We start from the raw sequence: 26,383 nt of genomic DNA on the forward strand, positions 1-26,383 counted from the left end.
CCCACATGGAGTTTGCTAAAAAAAAACACCTGAAGGACTCCAAGATGGTGAGAAATAAGATTCTCTGGTCTGATGAGACCAAGATAGAACTTTTTGGCCTTAATTCTAAGCGTTATGTGTGGAGAAAACCAGGCACTGCTCATCACCTGTCCAATACAGTCCCAACAGTGAAGCATAGTGGTGGCAGCATCATGCTGTGGAGCTGTTTTTCAGCTACAGGGACAGGACGACTGGTTGCAATCGAGGGAAAGATGAATGCGGCCAAGTACAGGGATATCCTGGACGAAAACCTTCTCTAGAGTGCTCAGGACCTCAGACTGGGCCGAAGGTTTACCTTCCAACAAGACAATGACCCTAAGCACACAGCTAAAATAACGAAGGAGCGGCTTCACAACAACTCCGTGACTGTTCTTGAATGGCCCAGCTAGAGCCCTGACTTAAACCCAATTGAGCATCTCTGGAGAGACCTAAAAATGGCTGTCCACCAACTTTTACCATCCAACCTGACAGAACTGGAGAGGATCTGCAAGGAGGAATGGCAGAGGATCCCCAAATCCAGGTGTGAAAAACTTGTTGCATCTTTCCCAAAAAGACTCATGGCTGTATTAGATCAAAAGGGTGCTTCTACTAAATACTGAGCAAAGGGTCTGAATACTTAGGACCATGTAATATTTCATTTTTTCTTTTTTAATAAATCTGCAAAAATGTCAACAATTCTGTTTTTTTTCTGTCAATATGGGGTGCTGTGTGTACATTAATGAGGAAAAAAATGAACTGAAATGATTTTAGCAAATGGCTGCAATATAACAAAGAGTGAAAAATTTAAGGGGGTCTGAATACTTTGCGTCCCCACTGTATGTATCGAAAACAAAAGAAAACCTTTTGGATAGAGTGTAGAGATTGATTGACTGTTGATACTCCTGCCATTAACACTTATTTATGACGTTTTTAAATCAACAAATCCTTTTGATGTATTTTCTTCATGCTTACAGGTGGCTGTGCAGCTTCTTTATCATGTGATCTGTGTCTGGCTCTTACAGCGGTCACATGATCAGGGGCCTGCACTACTGTTACCGAGGGCTGTCAGTTTGCTGGGAGAACACTTTCAGCACATAATCTCAGGCCACTGTGTACACATAAGTGCAGCAACTGGAAGTTAACGCCAACTATTCCTGCAACTGTGTATATGCATTGTGTGGTCGGCAAGAGGTTAAGAAATTATGTTTAAATACACTTTTTGGATATATATATTTTTTAGTGCCATATTTAATGGGGCAATGAGGGCAAAGCTCTTTTCTCGTGTGGGTCACAGGAGTGCACTCAATTCTGCACTCCTGTGACCCATATTTACCTGGCTGATGTCATTTGTCTGAATCCATTCAGGTGCCTGACCAGCAGCTGGCTTGGCCTCTCAGCATGCTATTGAGAACCTCAGCCAGTCAGTGAGGGAGCACAGCAGAGTCGTTGACGTCACTGAGGACCAATAACTGAGCGATCAGTGGTCTTTGATTGCTCAGTTCTTAGGTCCCCTTATCTACAACTTCCTATCATTTTGGGATGATGGCACTCTAAGAGTGGTCCCTTACCTGTTCAGCAGTCCCCCACTGCCTCTTCTTCCAAGTGCCCCCATAGAATGCCCTGTGCTATGGGGGCACATGTGCGGGCACACTCCTGAGCCAGGCTGTGTGCAGCTATAGACACGGCACAGTCAAACCCTGTCTTCCCTTCTCACAAGTTTTCACTGACAGCAACAGGAGCCTATGGCTCTCTCTGCTTTCAATGAAGCCTGTGAATCCAGTAAGAGAGGAGAGCACATCTGCCAGCAGGGGCAGCTGGATCATGAGTGGTCTCAGGTAAGTGTTATGGGGGGTCGGATAGGCAGAAAAAGTAGTGACTTTTTTTTACCTTTGCATACAGGGAATGCATTAAGGTAAAGAAAACCTTTTGCCTTTTAGAACCACTTTAATCACTAGAAGCTGTAGGAAATAAACAGTTTATGCTTCCACAACTGACCTTTTTGTGCTTTATATTTAACAAAATTGCCAGGGGGCTCTACAGAATATCGACTTAATGACACACCAATAGGACGTTCAGCGTATGTTCTGGAGCTTGAAAAAATTGGAATAATTTCAAAGGCCAGAAATTGCCTCATATTCCAGGTAAATCAATGTATTCTGCCTGATGTTCAATATCAACGTTGTTTATAGAAGCAGCTATTTGATTTATCTGTTTTGTTTCACCAGGGTGAGGTGGAATCAATTGCAGTGAAGAAACCTAAAGAAAGAACCCAACTTTTTGAACAAATAAGCAACTCATCAGAACTAGCAGAAGAATATGACCAAAAGAAAAAAAAAATGTTACAGGCCGAGGAAGATGCACAGTTCTGTTATAATAAGAGGAAAAATGTGGCATTCGAAAGAAAGCATGCCAAGATAGAGAAAGAAGAGGTCAGTACTGGGTGTCTGTTTAAAGATTAGAAAACCTTTCCAAAAAAAAAGGGAGATGTTTGTTATCTACCCACTCTTCCCTGAAACAGGCATCAGGACCTTTTTGTATCTTTCCTGCAGACTGGGTCAATTAATTAATGTAGTTACTGAATGGTAAATGTCCTATTTTCTTAGGGAGTAATGGCAAGGCCTGAATGGAGGAATTTTCATGTTAAAAAACCCCTTCCCGCCGAGTGTACGCAGATGTGCATACTCGACTTTCCGGGGTAATACCAGGATGATGCCCGCAGCTGCAGGCATCATCCCGGTACCGTCGTTTAGAGCGGGCGATCGGCTATCCGAGTATAACAACCGATGCGGCTAAAAGCCGCTCGGCTGTTATACCGGAGGAGGGGACGTCCCCCCCTCCCCCCGCTCTTACCGGGCCTCCTGTTCGATCGGGAGGCCCGGTGACCAATCGGCTGCCTCCGGCAGCTGGGGGCGGGCTGGAACGAAGCCGTGGGCAGCTTCGTTCCAGCCTCCTAATCGTAAACACGGAAGCGACGTCATGATGTCACTTCCCGTTTACTCGGCTGCCAATGGCGCCGGTTTAAAAAAAAAAAAAATACACAGTATTCAGAATCGCCGTTTTCGGCGATCTGAATACTTTGAAGTGCATAAAGAGTACCTGTCACCACCTATTACTGTCACAAGGGATGTTTACATTCCTTGTGACAGCAATAAAAGTCATCAAATTTTTTTTTATTTTTTTTTAAACACAATTTATAAATAATTAAATAAAATAAATAAGAAAATTTTTTTTTAAAGCGCCCCTGTCCTCGCAAGCTCGTGCAGCAAAGAAAACGCATACGGAAGTCGCACCTGCATATGTAAACGGTGTTCAAATCACACGTGAGGTATCGCCGCGATCGTCAGAGCGAGAGCAATAATTCTAGCACTAGACGACCTCTGTAACTCTTAACCTGGTAACCGTAAAAAAAATTTAAGGCGTCGCCTATGGAAATTCTTAGGTACCGTAGTTTGTCGCCATTCCACGAGTGCGTACAATTATAAAACGTGACATGTTTGGTATCTATTTACTCGGCGTAACATCATCTTTCACATTATACAAAAAAATTGGAGTAACGTTACTGTTTGGATTTTTAAAAATTCATGAAAGTTTCCCTTTTCCCAAAAATTTGCGTTTAAAACACCACTGCACAAATACCGTGTGACATATTCTCTAGAATATATATATATATATATATATATATATATATATATATATATATATATATTAATTATATATAATGTTGGAGGGTTCTAAGTAATTTTCTAGCAAAAAATACGGATTTTAACTTGTAAACACCAAATTTCAAAAATAGGCTTAGTCATGAAAGGGTTAAACTGTTGTTAATCCATTCATGGCCAGGGGTCTCACAAGCAATGTTGGTATTTACTGTGCTATTTGTGTTTGTTTTTTTTTTTCAGTAGGTTACAGTGGAGATGTGCTGCAGTCAAGGCTAAATAAGGGATCGTGTCCAACAGAATTATTTTCTGTAGAGGTGGCTTTCATGAACAATCTTTGACAGGCTTCTCAGGATAGACAACCTTTTAAAGTAAAAGAGAAAGGCACCGGACTCCATTCTGATCAGCAGGGGATTCGCTCACAGATCCCCTGCTAATCAGAGCGGGTATATGACAGGTCTGTGTCTATTCAGTTTCTGCAGATCGCTCTATGGGCGACTGAGTGTAAACAGACTCTACTGTAAGTTTACACCTGACTACTTCGATCCAATCTGCCTATACGGAGAAGGAATCCCCATTCATTTGTTTTTAGTGGACCGGTTCAGATCGGAGATAGACACGCTTGTTTACACCTGCTGGTTCATAGGGATGAATGGACCGTTTGATCAGGTCCACCTTTTGGTGGTATTTGATCGCCTCTGTGTTTTTTATTCTTTGCACTATAAACATAACATTTTGAAAAAAACACAATATTTTGTACTTTTTGCTATAATAAATATCCCCCTTTTTTTAAAAAAAAAAAAGCTAATTTTTTTTCTCAGTTTAGGCAGATATGTATTCTTCTATATGTTTTTGGTAAAAAAGTCGCAATAAACGTATATTGATTGGTTTGCGCAAAAGTTATAGCGTCTACAAAATAGGGGATAGGTTTACAGCGTTTTTATTATTTATTTTTTTACTAGTAATGGCGGCGATCTACGATTTTTATCAGGACTGCGACGTTTTGACACATTTTTGGGATTGTTGGCATTTATACAGTGATCGGTGCTAAAAAAAAGGAACTGATCTACGATTTTTATCAGGACTGCGACGTTTTGACACATTTTTGGGATTGTTGGCATTTATACAGTGATCGGTGCTAAAAAAAAGGAACTGATTACTGTAAAAATGTCACTGGCAGGGAAGGGGTTAACACTAGGTAGCGATCAAGGGGTTAACTGTGTTCCCTGCTATGTGATTCTAACTGAAGGCAGAGGGGACTGACTAGAGGAAATGACAGATCGTGGTTCCTAGCTATTAGGAACACACGATCTGTCACTCCTCACAGAGCAGAACAGGGATTTGTGTGTTTACACACACTTCCGTGTTTTGCCTCTCGTGCCCGCGATCACTCATGGCTGGCGGTCATCGCAATCATCGGCCATTAACATCGGCACCCCCGCAGTGCTATCCCGATCCCACAAGCCGACGTATAGCTGCCGCAGTAAAATGACTGGTCGGCAAGTGGTTAAGTGGGTCGGTATAACTCCTGAAATGCATTGGCTGCTTTAATTACAAGTTTTATTATGACAAGTAAAGAAACATGTCTTTATTATATGGTTGGAGATTAGATGCTTATAACTAGGGTTGCACCGATACCAAGTATTTGCCCGAGTACTTGTACTCAAGCAAATGCTACCAATGCCTGACCCGATACCTTTTGTATGAAGAGGCAGCTCCTGGAAGTCAGTGGGCGGAGCAGAGAGCGAGTCCTGGCAGTGGAGAGCGAGTCCTGAGCTGGCATCAGCGGAAGGTAAGCTGGCAGGGGTGTGGGTCGCACTCGCAGCCGTCAGAATCTGTGACCTGGGCCATCGCATTCGTTAACGGAAGTGACAGCCCCAGTCTCCGTCGAGATTGAGCAGCACGACGCCCATCTTGGTACACCCTGCACTTGGCCTCAGTAAGCCTGCAGTCACAAGGTGGCAGCGGACATCTTGTTACACCCAGCCCATATAGTTCACTAACTATATGGGCTGGGTGTAACAAGATGTTCGCTGCTGCCTTCTAACTGCTTGCTTACTGAGGCCGAGTGCAGGGTGTACCAAGATGGGCGTTGCAACACTTGTATACTAGGGAAAGTTTGAAGTTTGACTGTTATTGATTGTCTCTCTCATCATTTCGTTGCACCTATCAGTGCCCATAAATGCCGCCTATCAGAGCCAGCATATCAGTGCCCATCAGTCAGTGTCAGCATATCAGTGCCACCTATCAGTGCTGCATATCAGTGCCATCTATGAGTGCCCATCAGTGCTACTGTCACATGACATTTAAAAAAGTATCGGTAATGGGTATCAGCGAGTACTTGTAAAAAGTATCGGTACTTGTACTTGGTCTTGATAAAAATGGTATCAGTGCAACCCTACTTATAACACTGCATCAATGGCATGTTACTAAAAATGAATGTAATAGTTAAGCATACAATTGTAAGTGTTTTTAACCTTATACTAATAAAAAGAAAAGCTTTATATGCTTAACAAGACCAAGTGATATTTGTGCCTATGGAATTCGGAGTTCCAGCGAAATGATTATGTACATAATCCTCTGCCTTTGTGCTGACCCTACGCACACCATTAGGTTTCCAAATGCCCAAGCCTTTACTGGCCAGTGAGGTTTAGGCACTATATTACTGAATGACTGAGGGGAGGGGTGGGGGTCTTTAGTGTTGACAGAGAATGGTGCATAGTGTCATGCTTTTCAGGGTAGAGGAGATATCTGGGGTCTTATTGACCCCAGATCTCCCCAAAAAGAGGACCTGTCATGCTTTATATCTATTACAAGGGATGTTTACATTTCTTTTTAATAGAAATGAATGTGATAAAAAAAAAGACAGTGAAAAAATAAATAATAATTTTTTTATTTTTTTTAAAGTGCCCCCGTGCTCGCACGCAGAAGCGAACGCGTACGTAGGTTGCGCCTGCATATGTAAATGGCATTCGCACCACACATGTGAGGTATCACCGTGAACATTAAAGCAGAACTCCGGGCAAAATTTTTTTCTATGTCCTTGTTGCTGATCTCCTACCTTCATCCACTTTGCCATCCATGTTCTGAGCTCTGTAGTTCCTCTGTAATGGGCTACTGAACTTGCTGAAAAAATGTTATTGCCTGCTGGCATCCTGTTCATAAGACCGCTGGCTTCTATCCCTCTCCTAAGCTCAGCCAGCGGTCTGACACACCCCCCTTGTAGTCCTCTGAAAGAGCAGGGAGGGAGCAGACATGTGGGCGGAAGGGGTCTTGCAGCCCCCGGTCTGTGCCGCCCGTGGAGGAGGTGTCCTCCTCCTCTCCTCCTCGTCTGATTACAGTTAGAGAGAGATATAATGCAATCACTGCTCTAAGAGATCCTCCCTGCCAGAAAAGATGATGCATTTTTTGAATCACAAAGCTGACTTCCTGAAAATTTAAATCGGTCATATCTCTTAAACGATAAGAAATTTCACGAATGTAATAACTGTTTAGTGTTTTATGTGGGGGGGGGGTGTACTAATGGGGGATTTTTTGAAAATCCCGGAGTTCTGCTTTAAAGCGAGAGCAATAATTCTAGCACTAGACAACTCTTTCCATTCTTGTATAGTTTTCGTCTCTCCCTTCTGCCCCTTTTTTTTTTTTTTTTTTTTTTGTACATGCGGGCTCTGGCTAGTTTGGTACCATTGCATCTTACTTTTACGTTTATCGGGGATGGAGATAATGAGGTTCTGACAGTGTTTTATTGACTGTTTCTATTGCTTTTAGCCATATTCACACGGATTGAGATATACTTTAGATATATTTAGATATATATACTTTCTGTGTGTATGGCTGTCAACTAGTTGCGCTGTTGCCAGATGCCTACGTATTTACGTGGTTCAGCGTCTAGGCTATATAAGGTGACTGTCTCGGCTACAGCGCATGCTCTGAAGAAATCCGAGTGACGGATGAAACGCGTCAGCATGATGCCATCACACTTCTCATAGTGTTCTCACAGACCCACCCACAAGCCCTGGGTATTATGCCTGGACCTCTGGGAGTGTTTTCAAAACAAGCCCGGGAACTGGATGATTGTATGCACTGCACTAAATACTGCACCTTCCAATTTAACACAACGTTCCCGGAGCGTTACCAACCGGACCTCGCTGGCAATACCCTGTATGTGGAAGGAAGATAACTTGACTAGCTGCCTGGAAATGGCACGAGCAAGATTCGGCTCCTCTTTCTGATCGGTGTCACGTTCCAGTGTCTACACAGGGGTGAGATCTTACCTTATACATCCCATGCACGGGATTGCTGCATTTATCTCCAAGCATTGTCCTCCCTTAAAGCACTGATGATTTGACCAATACAGTTATATAATTGAGCCTGCTCCATTTCTCCAGTATCTACAGCTCTCTATACAGGAACTTCCCCCCATGGTATTATTTATGAAAACTTAGGGATAGAACGGCACTACCTGAAAACCTGTTTGCTTAGCATAACGTTTTTTTCTCATACGTAAAGATTCTTACCCCTCAATGATGTATGGGAGGGGATGTTTTATACTACTGTAAATGGGTAGGAGACGTATATATAAATCATAACCATTAATGCATATAGCCTGTGTTAAGGATGATATGTAAAGTATATAAGAGAAACACTGTATAGATATACTATATGGTACTAATAGATCGATATCCAATATCTAAAGTAATAACCATATCCAACAGTATTACAGAGCAGCTGGAGACATATTCTATATATAGCAGAAAACATATACTGGTGATGTTTGCTAATTCCTAGGAAGAGAGGCTACATCCACCATATATATATACATGCATCAGTGTTTACACAGTTCATATATTATAACGGTTGAAGCACAGTACAGTATAGTAGTCCCATGCGCTTTTCACGGCAGCAAGTCAGAATGTTCCCAAGGGTGACTTTCATGTGAACAAAGTTGACTGGTGACTTCTGTGCTCCCCCCTCAAATTGCCTACTCACCAACTGTCGGAACCACTGCAGGGGTATCAGGCCTGTAGTGCTTTAAATAGGCTTTGCTGCTCCCTGCTGCTTTTTCTTAGGTGTCTCAGGTATATCCAGGTGGGTCACGATGCGGCAATACCCTCATGCATCAAAATATAAAGAAGGGCTTCCATGGTGTGATAAAGTACCAAACTTTTATTTAAAAACCACTCTTTTAAAACCAAAAACAAAGAAATCCAATAGTAATCTATCCACCCACCCAGTGACCACTGGAGTAGGATGGCAATCAGATGCCGACTTGGATACAAACAGAGTCACTGTACCCAATGCAAGTACCGAGATGGGGGAAGTGACGGTCAAAGCGATGTTCCTGTGTTCCACCCACTCGTCTGCAGGGAAGTGACGTAGTAAGCGTAGTTCCGTTGTGCGCGCTTCATCACCTGACGTCCTCAGCGACGGTTACCCCATGGTATTAGTTTCCCACGGTATTGAATGATTACAGTGAACTTTGCATATCAGGACTGCAGTCTTCACTGCACCATCAACAAGTTGGTTATTTTCAGCTCACTTCATTGACATTCATACGGTGGACGCGAGTTATATACGGCTGTTTTACCATCCACTTTCCCTCTATTTTGCAATTAGCTTGTATACTGATACACATCAGGAAAATCAGCTTCTCTGTAGATGACCCACTAGGAGACATCATCTCAAATTTGCATGATAGGAGGTGTGCATGGTTTTTGTATGTGGTGGCCATCTGTGTTTGTTCAAGACAACGTTGTCTATTTTATGAATAGGTGGTGGTACTTGTTTTAAACTATATTTTTTTGATTGGTGTTCAAGTGAATTATTTAATAATAAAATATATATTTTTGCTAATTGCCTGTTCCTCCTTGATGAATTGCTTTCATTTGGAATTGGTCTCAAACTCCAATTCCTCTTCTCCCCCCCTTTTTTTGTTATGCGTAATTAATTCAGAGGAACGCACCTATATTATTGCCACTGGTGTAAGCAATTATCTCATTACATACAGGCGTAGTCATTATTGAACTTTCGCCTGTTGACACCATATTTGCTAAGCAGAGCCATTCAGTTCCTTTTTACCCCCTTGTTGTTTTCATGTATTATTGTTGTGGTTTTTTTTTTTTCTCTTTATTTTATTTTGTTCTTGCCCCAGATTGTCGGGGCCGATGTCTGGTGTTTTTGATATTTTGTATTTAAAATTTAAAATTTTTCAACAAAATTAGATTAAAGCGTTTGTTAACCCAAAAAAAAAAAATATATATATAGTCTGGTCCATTAAAGCGGATTACACAGCACAGCGCCTGTGCTATGTAATCTGCTCCCCTCTAAACTGTAAAGAAAAAAAAACTAAAACCTACCACTTCCTGTATGCCCCCTCTAAGCAGACCACGATAACCAGGGCAGCTCTGCTCTGATCACCGTGGTCAAAGTGCCTCCCTCTGTGATAGGCTGCCTGCTCTCTGCTCGCTTCTCTTCCTCTCACCCCCTCCTTCTTTCCTGCCAGCGCCCTCTCTGTCTGTCTCCGGCCCCGCCTCCCGCCGCTATTATTTTATTATTAAAATCTTAAATTTGTAAGTGTCAGCCTCACTATTAGAGGCTGGCATAGCACAATGTGTAAGTTGTGTTTAAAAACGAGCGCTGTAAATACTGAATATCAGCTGTCTTCAGGCCGGTAATGCGACTCGCCGCCGCTTTCCAGCTCTGATGGGTGGCTTCTGCGGAGGAGACAAGCGGCCATGTGAAGACATCTATCAGAGCTGGAAAGCAGTCGCAAGTAATGAGACCGGCCTGAAGACAGCTGATATGCAGTATTTTCACTGCTCGTTTTTAAGTACAACTTACACAGTGTGCTATGCCAGCCCCTAATAGAGGGGCTGGCATAGACTTATAATAATGCATTAAAAACCACTTTAAACATAAAGGGAAACTACACTGCATATGAACACTGCAAACCAAAAATGCTATTATTTCATTTAATCAATGCAAGAAACCACCCTCTAGCATTTCTGGCCTTGGCCATCTTAAATAATGGCAGTATTTACTCCCTGGAATCCATCAGTCCTCAGCTCAGACATACAAGCAGGTTGGTGTGCTTGGCTGAGAACACTCTCCTTTCTTCCTGCTTCTGTGATGTATGACATCATTTGGCTAGGCCTGAAATCCAGGAAGTAACTGGAATGTAAAAAAAACCCCAAGTAAATGTGATGCATTTCCCTATCTATTTACTAGTGCTAGCAGCATAAGGATTAAAAATAGTCAATGTTAATTGAGAGAGTTAAGTTCTGCTTTAAAGACTTAATTGGGAGTGAGAGTCTGGATGGAGGAGAGAGTCAATGCTGAAGGAATATAAATAGTTCTTTTTGTGTGTGGCCCATTGTGTCTAGTACTTGTTATGTTAAAAAGCAATAAATAAAACTTCAAAAAAAAAAGACTTAATTGGGATTGAAATCAGCACTATTGCCTCTCTCTTCATCTCACTGTCTCTATATACACATATTCGATTTGTGTGTGTGTGTGTGTGTGTGTATGTATATATAATAAATGTATTCTTATTTTTTAAATACAGGCTGATCGTTATAAAAGGCTTCGCCAGGAACTTCTTAAAAGTAAACAACATCTCCAGCTTTTTCAGCTTTTTTACAATGAAAACAAATTGGAGAATTTATATGGAGACTTAAATGAAAAACATATGGAAACCAACAGTCAAAAAGACCAACTTGCTGACACTGAATCTGAACTGAAGACTGTAAAAAAAGGTTTTGGAAGGCTGAATAGAGAACTACAGCAGATTGAAAAAGAAATAAAGTAAGGCAGTTTTAAATGGACTTTTGAAATCATTTTGTATGTTAAATAACCTGCCATAAAAACCTAAATTGCTTAAAAAATAAAAATATTTAAAAGCAGATTTCACAAGGGGCCTGCATATAGCCTTTAGTTCTCTGCAAAGCATCCCCAGTTTACTGTGAATGCAGGGAACATAGAATTCAAATTTTAGTTTTATCTCCAAGTGAGAATTTTGGTATCCTTTAACCACTTCAGCCCTGGAAGGTTTTACCCCCTTCCTGACCAGAGCACTTTTTACAATTTGGCACTGCGTTGTTTTAACTGGTAATTGCGCGGTCATGCAATGCTGTACCCAAATTAAATTTGCGTCCTTTTTCCTCCACAAATAGAGCTTTCTTTTGGTGCTGTTTGATCACCTCTGCGGTTTTTATTTTTTGCGCTATACACAAAAAAAGAAAAAAAAAAAAGTGACAATTTTGAAAAAAAAAACTATTTTTTACTTTTTGCTATAATAAATATCCCCAAAAATGTTTTTTAAAAAACAGATCAGTTTAGGCCAATATATATTCTTATATATAGTCTGAGCCAGCTGCCGGTCCAGGCATCTGAGTGGATCCCGATTGTGAAGTTGGGAGCTTTTCTGATTTCCACTTTAGTCTGCTGTCGGCTGAAAATGGATCTCAGGAAAGATCTTTGGCTATACTTCTCCTTTAAAGTAGTATTAAACCCAAAAGCAAACCTTTTATTATACTGCAACTTACCAATTTTTAGATGTGATGTCTGCATTGGGTTTCTTTTTTAAGCTTTCTTTCCTCTATTTTCATCTGGTGATCCAACCAATAAGTCTGTTTTTTTTTTTTTTTAAAAAGAACAAGCTTTCTTCCAGCTATATCAGTTTGCAGGAATGGAACTAAGGCAGGCCATGGATGGTAATAGATTTTCTTCCTTGCAACCACAGGATGCAGGAAAGAAAATCGCTCAATTTCCCCATCAGCATGGTCGACTTGGTATATTTAGCATGCCCATAGATGGTTTGAATCTTGGCCAGTTCAGCAAAAGAAAAACATCTGTTAGCTGGCGTTAACGTGTAGCCACCACATCTAGTAATTGGTAAGTTATAGTATATAATTTTTAGTTTTGGGATTAATACCGCTTTAAAGCCTGTTGAAGTTATATGCAAATATACTTTTCCTGTACAAGACAGCGAGCTCAGTCTCCCTTTTGGTCTTTGAGGCTAGCTATCAAATAAAAGGACTAATAGGGAGGGGGAGGGGACAAGCTTGAACGGTACAGAAAAGGCCAGTATTTGCATATAACGCTGGGGTGGGTTCTCCAGACAGAGACAACATACCACCGAGGAAATAGTTGGTGATGGCTTTGCCAGACAACTTTTCTCTGACGGTCCAGACGTTGGTGTTTTGAGTGAATCCCGGACCTTCAGAAATCATCTCTTGACCTGAGTCATAGCTTTTAGTATGTGGGTCTGCTCTGGATGCATCTCACGACAGAGTGTTCCTTCCCCAGAAAAGATTCAGACTCTCTAATCTTCAGTTCAAACTCTTCAGACCAGAACTCTGACTCTCCATTTTGGCATGTATGTCTTGGGGCCGATGGTAGGCTACTTTGAGGCAATTGCCCAATTTCCCTTCAGACCTAAGCAATGCAGAGTTCTCTCATGGTACAAATTGGTCCTTTCTGCGGACAGGCCAATTTGGTTGAGAGCAAAGATCTGGTTATTGCTGGCTTGGTGCCTCAGAAATCCGGCTCTGGAATCAGAAAATTCCTTTCTTCATGTCTTTTGGAGACTTCTTAAGGCAGTTCAAGTCTGTCGGGTTGGCTGAGAATTCCAGAAACCTTGTCGGCACAAGGAACTTGATTAATTGGAGCAATCTTGTCTCTTGATAAACATATTTGAGCTTCAGGCATTTTGGCTATCCCTTCAGCATTGGAGTAAACTGTTAGAAGGCATCTGATCCACATTTAGGCTAAATTCACAATATGTGCGGTGACCGGCATTTTACTACATTGCGAAACGCCAGTCACCGCAAGGACACAGAAAAAAATTTACGTTATCCAACAAATCCCTCATCAACTGTTCCCTCGAGAGTATATCATCTAAGTATCCCAAAACAGGGATGCCATGAAAACCCAACTGGGCTAACACTGGAAAAATCACTTTTGTAAACACCCAAGGAGCCAAAGATGGGCTGAATGTCCCATTCACACTGCAACGCAGCCCAGAGCTACAATGCAGCGTACCATACAGGATTGCATGTCACTGTATAGCAGAGCAGCGCAAAGCCGCTCGGCTGTTATACCGGAGGAGCGGGAGGGGACATCCCGCCGCTGTTACCGGGCCTCCCGTGCGATCGGGAGGCCCGGTGTCCATTCGGCTGCCTTCGGCGGCTGGGGGCGGGCTGGAACGAAGCTGTGAGCGGCTTCGTTCCAGCCTTCTTGTTGTAAATGCGGAAGCGACGTCATGACGTCACTTCCCGTTTACTCGGCTGCCAATGGCGCCGAATTTAAAAAAGTACACAGTATTCAGAATCGCCGTTTTCGGCGATCTGAATACTTTGAAGTGTAAAGGAGGGATCGGGGGTCTTTTAGACCCCCGATCCCTCCATAAAGAGTACCTGTCACCACCTATTACTGTCACAAGGGATGTTTACATTGCTTGTGACAGCAATAAAAGTAAAAAAAAAAAAATATATTTTTTAAACACAATTTATAAAGTACAAAAATAAATAAAAAAAATAAATAAAAAAAATTTTTTAAAGTGCCCCCTATCCCCGCGAGGTCGCGCAGCGAAGAAAACGCATACGGAAGTCGCGCCCGCATATGTAAACGGTGTTCAAACCACACATGTGAGGTATCGCCGCGATCGTCAGAGCGAGAGCAATAATTCTAGCCCTAGACCTCCTCTGTAGCTCAAACCTGGTAACCGTAAAAAATTTTTTAAAGCGTCGCCTATGGAAATTCATAGGTACTGTAGTTCCACGAGTGCGTGCAATTATAAAGGGTGACATGTTTGGTATCTATTTACTCGGCGTAACATCATCTTTCACATTATACAAAAAAATTGGGGTAACTTTACTGTTTGGATTTTTTAAAATTCATGAAAGTGTCACTTTTCCAAAAATTTGCGTTTAAAACACCGCTGCACAAATACCGTGTGATAAAAAATATTGCAACAATCGCCATTTTATTCTCTAGATTCTCTGCTAAAAAAGTATATATAATGTTTGGGGGTTCTAAGTAATTTTCTAGCAAAAAAAGCGACGCAGTGCCGAATCGCAAAAAGTGCTCTGGTCAGGAAAGGGGGTAAATCCTTCCGGGACTGAAGTGGTTAAAAAAAAAAAAAAAAAAACACTTTTTTTCCCTCAGTTTAGGCCGATATGTATTCTACATATTTTTGGTAAAAAAAAATTGCAGTAAGTGTATATTGGTTTGCGCAAAAGTTATAGCGCCTACAAAATAGGGGATAGATTTATAGCATTTTTATTATTATTATTTTTTTTTTTTTACTAGTAATGGCTGTAAATATGCACTGATTACTGTATAAATGTCCCTGACAGGGAAGGAGTTAACACTAGGGTGCGATCAAGGAGTTAAATGTTACCTAGGGAGTGATTCTAACTGGGGGGGTGGGACTGACTAGGGGAGGAGACTGATCAGTGTTCCGATATTCTGGGAACACGCGATCTGTCTCCTCTCCCCTGACAGGACATGGATCTGTGTGTTTACACACACAGATCCATGTTCCTGCTCTGTCACCAGCAATCGCTAGTGCCTGGTGGACAACGTGGCCGCCGGGCACGCGCATCGGCTCCCGAGTCACGTGCCGGGCGCACGCCCCCTATGCCGCCGAGAAGCCGAGGACGTCATATTACTATGGGCAGGTAGGGAAGTGGTTAAAGTGTAAATCTTTGGGGCGCGTCCGGATGTGAGCGGCGGCAGACGTGTCTGAGAGGAGCTCCGGGTATCCTGAATTCAATCCTTCGCCATCCTCGCATCTAACTGCCAAAAACAGACCAGCCAACCTGCCAATCTGTTCCTCTCCTTCCCCTGCTGAGCCCTGAGTGGATCTTGAGTGGGGATTCTGCCGTGGTCGTCCGGGAGGCCGCCATCTTGCTGACCTGTACCAGGCCGGAGCGAGCTGATCCCAGCCTGGGGTAACAGACTGCCATCTGTCCTTGAAACAGTGTTCTATTCTTCCTCCTGCCTGCCATTCCACGAGTGCGTGCAATTATAAAGGGTGACATGTTTGGTATCTATTTACTCGGCGTAACATCATCTTTCACATTATACAAAAAAATTGGGGTAACTTTACTGTTTGGATTTTTTAAAATTCATGAAAGTGTCACTTTTCCAAAAATTTGCGTTTAAAACACCGCTGCACAAATACCGTGTGATAAAAAATATTGCAACAATCGCCATTTTATTCTCTAGATTCTCTGCTAAAAAAATATATATAATGTTTGGGGGTTCTAAGTAATTTTCTAGCAAAAAATACGGATTTTAACTTGTAAACACCAAATTTCAATAAAATAGGCTTAGTCATGAAAGGGTTAATCCCAGAGGTGTTCTATAGGGTTGAGGTCAGGATTCTTTATAGGTCACAGAGTTCCTCCACATCAAACCATGTCTATATGGAGATGGCTTTGCACACAAGAGCACAGTCATTATGGAACAGAAAAGGGCCTTCCTCCAAACCATTTTAAAAAGGTTGGAAGCGCACAGTTTTCTAAAATGCCTTTAAAGTATATGTAATCCCCCACCCTTTTTATAAGTGATCACATTCCTCTGTTCTCAGCTACATAAGAGTTGAAGGAGGAGAAGCAGCAGCACACTGAACTTCCCAGTGAAAGCGGGGGGGGGGGGGTGTTAGAACAAATATGATCATTAGAGGAGATCACACCGAGTTTCCAGTCCAGCCAGAGAACTGACCACACTGTGCTCTCCTGCTTAGTGTGGTCAGTTTTTAATAGTTTTTTTTTTATACAAGTACTTGGTACAGCAGGCACATATAAGGCATATGACATGTTGAGTTTACATACTCTTTAACCACTTCAATACAGGGCATTTTCACCCCCTTCATTCCCAAGCCAATTTTCAGTGCTATAACATTTTGAATGACAATTGCGCGGTCATGCAACACTGTACCCAAATGAAATTTTTATCATTTTTTTCCCCACAAATAGAGCTTTCTTTTGGTGCCATTTGATCACATCTGCAGTTTTTCTTTTTTGCGCTATAAACAAAAAAAAAAAAAAAAAGAGCGTCAATTTTGAAAAAAACACAATATTTTTTTTACTTTTTGCTATAATAAATATCCTAATCTTAACCTCTGCACGCCGATATACGTCGGCACAATGGCAGCGGTGGGCAAATGGGCATACAGGTACGTCCCCTTTAATTTGCGGGCTAGTGGGCGCGTGCCTGCCGCGTACTGCGTGACCGTGCCCGCGGGTCCTGTGGACCCTTTGTCCGGCGGTGTCCCGCGATCGTGTCTTGGAGCGGCATTTTCCTGTTCTGCCTAGCAACACCACAGAGATCTACTGCTCCCTGTCATCGGGAGCAGTGATCTCTTTCATGTTGTAGTGAGCCCATCCCCCCACAGTTAGAATCACTCCCTAGGACACACTTAACCCCTTAATCGCCCCCTAGTGTTTAACCCCTTCCCTGCCAGTGTCATTTACACAGTAATCAGTACATTTTTGTAGCACTGATCGCTGTATAAATGACAATGGTCCCAAAATAGTGTCCGAAGTGTCAGCCGCAATGTCGCAGTCAGGATAAAAATCGTCGCCATTATAAATAAAAAAAAAAAAATTAATAATAAAAATTCCATAAATCTATCCCCTATTTTGTAGACACTATAACTTTTGTGCAAACCAATATGCTTATTGCGATTTTCTTTTTTTTTTTTTTCTTTTTTTTACCAAAAATATATAGAAGAATACATATCGGCCTAAACTGAGGAAAAAATATTAGTTTTTTTATATATTTTTTGGGGGGATATTTATTACAGCAAAGGGTAAAAAATATTGCTTTTTTTTTTTTTTCAAAATTGTCGCTCTTTTTTTGTTTATAGCGCAAAAAATAAAAACCACAAAGAGGTGATCAAATACCACCAAAAGAAAGCTCTATTTGTGGGGGAAAAAAGGACGTCAGTTTTGTTTTGGTGTAACGTCACACGACTGGGCAGTTGTCAGTTAAAGCGACGCAGTGCCGAATCGCAAAAAGTGCTCTGGTCAGGAAAGGGGGTAAATCCTTCCGGGACTGAAGTGGTTAAAAAAAAAAAAAAAAAAACACTTTTTTTCCCTCAGTTTAGGCCGATATGTATTCTACATATTTTTGGTAAAAAAAAATTGCAGTAAGTGTATATTGGTTTGCGCAAAAGTTATAGCGCCTACAAAATAGGGGATAGATTTATAGCATTTTTATTATTATTTTTTTTTTTTTACTAGTAATGGCTGTAAATATGCACTGATTACTGTATAAATGTCCCTGACAGGGAAGGAGTTAACACTAGGGTGCGATCAAGGAGTTAAATGTTACCTAGGGAGTGATTCTAACTGGGGGGGTGGGACTGACTAGGGGAGGAGACTGATCAGTGTTCCGATATTCTGGGAACACGCGATCTGTCTCCTCTCCCCTGACAGGACATGGATCTGTGTGTTTACACACACAGATCCATGTTCCTGCTCTGTCACCAGCAATCGCTAGTGCCTGGTGGACAACGTGGCCGCCGGGCACGCGCATCGGCTCCCGAGTCACGTGCCGGGCGCACGCCCCCTATGCCGCCGAGAAGCCGAGGACGTCATATTACTATGGGCAGGTAGGGAAGTGGTTAAAGTGTAAATCTTTGGGGCGCGTCCGGATGTGAGCGGCGGCAGACGTGTCTGAGAGGAGCTCCGGGTATCCTGAATTCAATCCTTCGCCATCCTCGCATCTAACTGCCAAAAACAGACCAGCCAACCTGCCAATCTGTTCCTCTCCTTCCCCTGCTGAGCCCTGAGTGGATCTTGAGTGGGGATTCTGCCGTGGTCGTCCGGGAGGCCGCCATCTTGCTGACCTGTACCAGGCCGGAGCGAGCTGATCCCAGCCTGGGGTAACAGACTGCCATCTGTCCTTGAAACAGTGTTCTATTCTTCCTCCTGCCTGCCCTCCACCTGCCTGGTGTGGTCTGATTGCCTGCTGTGCCACTGGGAACGCTCGCGGCGGCCGCGGCCTAGTGCGGCCGCGGCCTAGTGCGGCCGCGGCCTAGTGCGGCCTAGTGAAGCCTGCCTGCCACCGCTGTTTCCTGAGCAGCTACCCCACGGGATCGTGCCACGGCCGGCCCGGCCTCAAATCAAGTGTGCGGATCTTGCTGCCCCCACCTGTCTCATCATCCATCCATCTCCCAGCTTTGGCCTGGTGTGCTAACCGGAGGAGACTGTCTGAGAGGAGCTGCGGGTATCCTGAACTCAATCCTTCGCCATCCACCCACCCAACTGCCCAAAAAGACCACCCAACCTGCCAATCTGTTCCTCTCTGTCCCCTGTTGAGTCCTGAGTGGATCTTGAGTGGGGATTCAGCCGTGGTCATCCGGGGGGCCGTGCATTGCTCAGGCCTGCATCCACCATCTTGCTGACCTGTACCCGGCCGGAGCGAGCTGATCCCAGCCTGGGGTAAGAGACTGCCATCCGTCCTTGAGACTGTGTTCCACCCCCCTCCTGCCTTCCCCCCCACCTGCCTGGCTTGGTCTGATTGTCTGCCGGGGGCGCTCGCTGCGGCCTAGTGGAGCCTGCCTGACGGCACTGTTTCCTGAGCGGCTACCCCACAGAAGTGCGCCGCGGCCGGCCCGGCCTCAAATCAAGAGCGCGGCTCTTGCTGCCCCCACCTGCCTCACCATCCATCCATCTCCCTGCGGTGGCCTGGTGTGCTGACCGGTGGGGACTGCCTGTTTGGGCCAGTGTAGGTGCCCAGGGGCCTGGTGTCTTTGCCATCCTTCTGCCTGGGTCCCTCCTGCTTTGGGCCTTTCCTGATTTCACTCCCTGCTTTCCACCCTTACTGGACTGCCTCTGCTCTGCCTCCTGGTCAGTGATCTGGGCACGAGTTGCTCCTCTGTCGGGGCCCCCTTTAGTGACTCATCAGATGTTCCCCCCCCCCCCTCCAGAAAGGGGAAGAAGAACTCCGGGGCCGCTGGGATCGGCTCATCGCCCCGGCAGCCACAACTCTCTTAGCCGCAGTCAGACCCCATACTGATTGGACGACTCCGGGCCTTATTAGCTGAAATGGAGATGGGCCCCGGGGAGGTTCCAGCGACAGAGGAGTCGGCCCCGCTGTCGCAAGATAGTACAGCCACGATCCTCGCTGCGATCGAGCGGAGTAGAACCTCACTGCTTGTGCGCATCGACCATCTTGCTGAGGAGTGCAATTTTATCAGGAATGACCTTGACAAAATAAGAGGGAGAATGACTGAAACTGAGACCAGAGTATCCGCCACCGAAGATCTTACCGCCACGCATGCCTCCTCCATTGCTGAGTTGCAGCGCACGGTACAGTCCCTTGTTGCAAAATCAGATGACGCCGAAAACCGACTCAGACGCAATAATGTCAGGGTCCTGGGGCTACCTGAGAAAGAGGAAGGGGACCACCCAGCTGAATTTGCGGAAGAGTTCTTTAAAAATCTCCTGAGCCTCACAGATGTCCCTCCTACCTACGTGGTTGAAAGGGCCCATCGGGTGCCCACCGGCCGCGCCATCCCGGGGAACCTCCCCCGACCTTTTCTGGTCCGCTTCCTCAATTATCGGGACAGGGACAAGATCCTCTCTGAAGCTCGCAAACATCCCACACTCAGTTATGGTAACACCTCCATTCATCTTTTCCCCGACTTTTCAGCCGATTTGCAGCGGAAGAGGAAAACCTTCAACGATGTTCGTAGACGGCTCAGGGATAAGAACATAAAATATAGCATGCTTTACCCCAGCCGCCTGCGAGTCCAACATGCTGGAGCAATCCGGTTCTTTGATAACCCAGCAGATGCTGACGACTGGCTGACCACCTTGCATTGACGACCTGATCCCATGAGGATATCAGATGCACGGATTTCCAACATCCTTGCCCGTTACATCCTACTAAAACTTCCTGTAAGTACCGGAGCCACCTCAAAAGTACCTCGACGAGTGATCCACATTGAACCCCCACGATTGGGTAGGTTCACAAGAAGCCAGAGACCTGGTGCTCTCCATCTAACTAGAGAAATTGTCACCAGGCCCCTCTTGCCGTGACAGGATACACATCCCCCCAATCTCGCCTCCGAGGCTTCTGTTCGGTGCTGTGGAGGACTGTAGTGTGGCCTAGTTCACAGGTTACCGCTTTACAATGTTGAGTTCAGTTTTGGGTATAGACCGGCTCCCGGCCCATCCCCAGTGTTTTATTGGGGGGTCCGGGTACCGGTAGGAAAAGCACACAGTGCTTGGGAAGTTGTATTGTTTTCTATGGTTTCTATGTGTTATGTGCGGTTGGCTCTTGCTCTAAAAACACTTATCAAGTGGGACTCAGATGGGACTCGTTCACCCTGAAGTTAGCAATTCTCCCCTGGGATCATGACATCACGTGATCAGGGAACAATGTCGGTGATATCCTGGAATGTCAGAGGCCTCAACTCCAAATTTAAAAGGGCACTGATGTTTCAGTATGTCAAGGCGCACAACCCGCAGGTACTGATCCTACAGAAGACCCACTTGATGGGTGGCAAACTGATGGCCTTGAAAAAGCCATGGGTTCATAAAACTTTCCATGTGTGTTCCTCATATGCCAGGGGGGTCTCAATACTGTTAAATAAATCCTACCCATGTAAAGTTGAGGCGGTCCATACAGACCCCCATGGCAGATTTGTAATTGTGGTATTGACGGCCTGGCAACAAAGGTATATTATAGTAGGTGTTTATATCCCACCACCTTTCAAACCGGAAGTGCTGTACACTATTTTGGAGAGGATTACCCCGTATTGTCCAGCTAAATTGTTAATCCTAGGAGACTTCAACAACACCCTCTCCCCTGATCTTGACAGGCCCACACCATCACAGTCCTCTACGGTGGACCTGCTGGGGTGGACACACTCGGCAGGGGTTACTGAGGTGTGGAGGTGGTTACATCCCCAGACTAAAGCTTACTCATGTTTTTCTACCTCATATAAAACCTCCTCCAGAATTGATTATGCGTTCGCAAATCAACTTATGTTAACTGACATAGTGGAGGCAACTTATCTATCTAGTGGACTTTCTGATCACTCCCCCCTCAAGATCACTATGCTGACCCGAGAAAAACGCAGTGGCTCCATGTGGCGCCTTGGGGCCCACTGGATCTCCCATGACGAGATATCAGAGCAGACCCCACAAACATTACGTGAATTTTGGGAACATAACGCGGGGTCATCCTCTCCTCCCACAGTCTGGGATGACTTCAAGGCGTTTAGTAGAGGACACTATATGTCAGCAATTAAGGCGGTGAAGGTAAATCAACAAGCAAGCACAACACGGTTGGAGGGGGGAGATTGAAGAGGCATCGGCCACTTAACGGGTCTGACCCCTCGATCTCCAATTTCAATAGACTGCAGTCCACAAAAAGAGATCTCCAACTCCATCTCACTGAGATCACACGTTTAGAGTTATTCCACACCAAACAGAGATTCTTTGAGCAGGGTGATAGAAATGGTAGACTGCTAGCAATGATGTCTCATCACGACACCCCTATGACTCTGATCCCCGAATTGGTCTCTCCTACAGGTGAATCTATTACATCCCAAAAGGGTATCCTGAAGGAGTTTCAGACCTTCTATCACACTATACAGTACAACGCTCCCTCAGGATATGACTCCTGGCGAGATGGCACCTCTCCTGGACCCCCTGGCCCTGGGGTGGCTCTCAGACGAGGAGAGGTCACATCTGGTCAGGCCTATCACTGCAGAGGAAGTACATGCTATTAACTCATTGGCAACTGGGAAGGCCCCGGGCCCTGATGGTCTACCCGTCGAATTCTACCGGTCTCATGCGGACCTCCTAGCCCCCCTGTTGGCAGACCTGTATACCCAATGTCTGAAGGAGGGCGTGCTCCCACCCTCCATGGCAGACGCGCACATTATTCTAATCCTTAAGCCCAATAAAGATCCCAAACAGTGCGCCTCATACAGGCCCATAGCACTTCTCAACATTGACTTCAAAATCTTATCTAAATTAATTACTGTTAGACTCAACCCACTTCTGCCGTCCATTATAGACACAGACCAGACTGGATTCATGGCCAATAAATCAACGGATATTAACCTCCGCAGACTATTCACCAACTTGCATGCCATACATGATAATGTGGACACTAGAACAGTTGCCTCCTTCGATATCGAAAAGGCATTCGATTCGATCGAATGGCCATTTCTCTGGGAAACTCTGCGGAGGATGGGATTTCCATTGGTTTTTATTGGGTGGCTGCAAACTATATACAAATCCCCGAGGGCGGCCATCAGACTGAGGGGTGACATCTCTCCCCCCTTCCCACTGTCCAGGGGTACCAGGCAGGGCTGCATTCTCTCTCCAGCACTGTTCGCAATAGCTATGGAACCGGTGGCGGAGGCACTGCGGGTCTCGCCCCACATAAAAGGACTAAAAATAGCGTGGCTGGAGGAGAGGGTAGCTCTGTACGCGGATGACCTCCTACTCTTTCTGAACGATGCGGACTCCTCCCTTAGAGGGGCGCTGCAAGTATTGACGGAATTATCCAAAATAACAGGATTACGGGTGAACTGGACAAAATCCCAGTTACTAGCTATTGACCCTGAGGCAAAAAGACTAGCCCCGCTAGATCTCCAACTGCAATGGGTAGACGAAATGGTGTACTTGGGGGTGCGCGTCTCGAGAGACGCATCCAGCTTTATCCCCCTTAACCTAGACCCGGTGGTCCAAGGAGTCAAAGCTAAACTAAAAGCCTGGGAGAACCTTCCTCTATCCTTATTAGGCCGCATTAACTTAATTAAAATGAAAATCATACCTAAATTTACATACCTATTCCGTAATTCCCCACAATGGATACCTTGCTCATTTTTTACTAAATTGAACCGAATGTTCTCCTCCTTCCTCTGGGGCTCAAACCCCCCCAGATTTAAACTGTCCACACTGATGCGTCCGGTGTCGCAGGGGGGGGGTTGGCGTTTCCAGACTGCCAGAAATATTTTCTGGCAGCTCAGCTGGTCACGGCAGTTTGGTGGCTAGTGCCGGACGCATCCAACCCCGCGGCAGTTCTGGAGGCTGCGGTGGTCCGCTCTGTGGAGGCCCTAACACATTTACCCCTTCGAGGTCCCAAGGCTCCATATGACTTGACCACCTCCATGCACACGACTCTAAGGGCCTGGAAGGCAGGACTGGGACTTGAGAAGTTCCCACGGAATGCAGTATCCCCATGCGCCCCCCTATGGAACAACCCGACCTTACCCCATCTTTACTCACTACCAGACCCCAAAATATGGGCCAAATGTGGCATTAAACTGATATCTGACCTCACCACCGGCACGGCAATACACCCCTTCAATCATCTAGTGTGCCACAATAATGTTCCCCCCTCGCATTTATTTCGCTATATGCAACTGTCTCATGCGTTTAGAGCCCAAATATTACCCAATGACACGCAAATAGTGCAATCCAATCTGGAGAGGGTCACAAGATATGAATGCACCAGGAAACCAACTTCGGTCCTCTATGCACATCTCCTCAGAGTTTCCTCCCCAGATCTGTCAAAGCTCCGTCAGCGATGGACACAAGACATCCCTGGACTGGACTCCGAGGATTGGGAGGACATGTGGGACTTCCCCTTCAAAATCCTGGTCTCACTTCGTGACCGCCTCATACAATACAAAATATTACACCGGGCATATATTACCCCGTATAGAATGCATAAAATGAGAACCTCCCTGTCCTCGGAGTGTTGGAGGTGTACTGGGGATCCGGGCGACTTTATACACATCTTCTGGTCCTGCCCAGCAATTCAAAACTACTGGTCACAAGTAATATCTGTAATAAAAGAAGTGGTGGGAATAGATATAGCCCCAACCCCGCAGATATGCCTTCTAGGCTTAGTAGAAGCATTAGCCCCCAGGATAGTGGAGAGGACTCTGATAGGACTCCTGTATTTCTATGCCAGAAAAATGATCACTCTCTGCTGGAAAAAACGTGCCCCGCCATCAATATTGCTGTGGAAAACACATGTCAATAAAGTACTACCACTTTATAAGGAAACCTACCAAAATAGAGGATGCCCCAAAAAATACTGTAGAGTGTGGGCCAAATGGCTGGCGGAGGCCTCCACGGCAACTGCAGACTGATTGAGCATGTACATAATACCACTCTACGGGTGGATGTGATTTTGATACTTCGGGTGACACTTTTGTATTGTAATCTCTGATATGGGTTTATTTGATATCTATTGTCCCTTGGGTCTCGAATGAATGATCTGATCCTTAGATATTTCAATTGAGCAGGAGCCAATACAGCACTAGGTTGTTTGTTGTTCTTTTCTTATAGACGTGCTACAGCTGTATGTCACTAATGATGGAACAGCCCAGTTGCCGGCTGGCACTGGCCCCTGCGTGGGTCTAGTGCCAATGCTGTAGCAGGTTTATTTTTGTTTTCTGTATGTATGTCTTATGCTCAATAAAAAGATTTAAAAAAAAAAAAAAAAGTGTAAATCTTTAAAGTAAAAATCTGTAAGGTGACCTTACACTGGACCCCTTCCCATCCCACCCAGTCCCTCTATACCAGATTGCCACAAACCTCCGCTGTCAGACACCGAAAAGCCAATTCACCGGTTTGGGATTTTTTGGAACCCCAGCAGCTTAATCTTGTGTCCGTATTGCTTAGCCAGTACGGACTACAGGGATTCTAATTGATCAACAATCAGAATCCGTCTAGCCCATACTGACAGCAAGGAGAGGAGAAAAAGCCGCCGGGGTCTTTGAAATCCCTGGACCGGTGAAGTGACTTTTCGGTGCCTGACAGCAGAGGATCATGGCAATCTGGTAGAGCGGGACCGGTTGGGATGGGGAGGGGTCCAGTGTAAGGTCACTTTACAGAATTTATGTAAAGGTGAACTTACACGTTAACCACTTACGGACTGCCCACTGTCGTTATACGTTGGTACTTTGAAGAGGGTTATTGTTGTTATAGCAGCAGCTAGCTGCCATAAGCCCGGTATCCTCTTCTTCAGCGGGCGGTCCGCTTTCAGATAAAAGTGGTCTCTGCGGCAGATTCGCCGCGATATCACTTTGCCCTCTGCCGCTTACTGGAGCCGTCAGTAGTGGCGGAGGCGATTGGGTCTCCTTCCGTGTGTGGTATGGAGACGAGTGAGGGGAAGATGGCCCAACCCATCTCCATACCATTGCAGGGCGGAAGCGACGTCTCTTAAAGAGACTTTTTTTTTTTTTTTTTTCAAATGACATTTAATTTTTTTTTTTTGTGTGTGTGCATTTTAGTGTAACTATGAGATCTGAGGTCTTTTGACCCCAGATCTCATATGTAAGAGGTCCTGTCATGCCTTTTTTCTATTACAAGGGATGCTAACATTCCTTGTAATAGGAATAAAAGTGACACCATTTTTTTATTTTTTTTAAAATAACAGTGTAATAATAAATAAGAAAAAACATTTTTTTAAACGCGCCCAGTCCCTCCAAGCTAGAGTGCAGAAGCGAATGCATATGCGAGCAGCGCCTGCATATGAAAACGCTGTTCAAACCACACATGTGAGGTATCGCCGCGATCGGTAGAGCGAGAGCAATAATTCTAGTCCTAGACCTCCTCTGTAACTCAAAACTGCAACCTGTAGATTTTTTTAAACGTCGCCTATGGAGATTTTTAAGGGTAAAAGTTTGTCGCCATTTCACGAGCGGACGCAATTTT

The 26,383-nt window shown here is 44.7% G+C and overlaps 1 protein-coding gene across 1 annotated transcript in view; it reads left to right on the forward strand.

Annotated features, from left to right (window-relative positions):
- Window positions 1-26,383, forward strand: part of SMC1B (structural maintenance of chromosomes 1B) — a 197,669-nt gene that overhangs the window by 32,004 nt on the left and 139,282 nt on the right. The window contains exons 3-5 of the mRNA XM_073621917.1: window positions 2,047-2,159; window positions 2,244-2,447; window positions 11,239-11,477. Of these exons, the coding sequence (XP_073478018.1) occupies window positions 2,047-2,159; window positions 2,244-2,447; window positions 11,239-11,477 (556 nt within the window). The remainder of the gene's footprint in view (window positions 1-2,046; window positions 2,160-2,243; window positions 2,448-11,238; window positions 11,478-26,383) is intronic.

This window comes from Aquarana catesbeiana, linkage group LG03 (genome assembly GCF_042186555.1).
Source record: "Aquarana catesbeiana isolate 2022-GZ linkage group LG03, ASM4218655v1, whole genome shotgun sequence".
In the NCBI taxonomy this organism is placed as follows: Eukaryota; Metazoa; Chordata; class Amphibia; order Anura; family Ranidae; genus Aquarana; species Aquarana catesbeiana.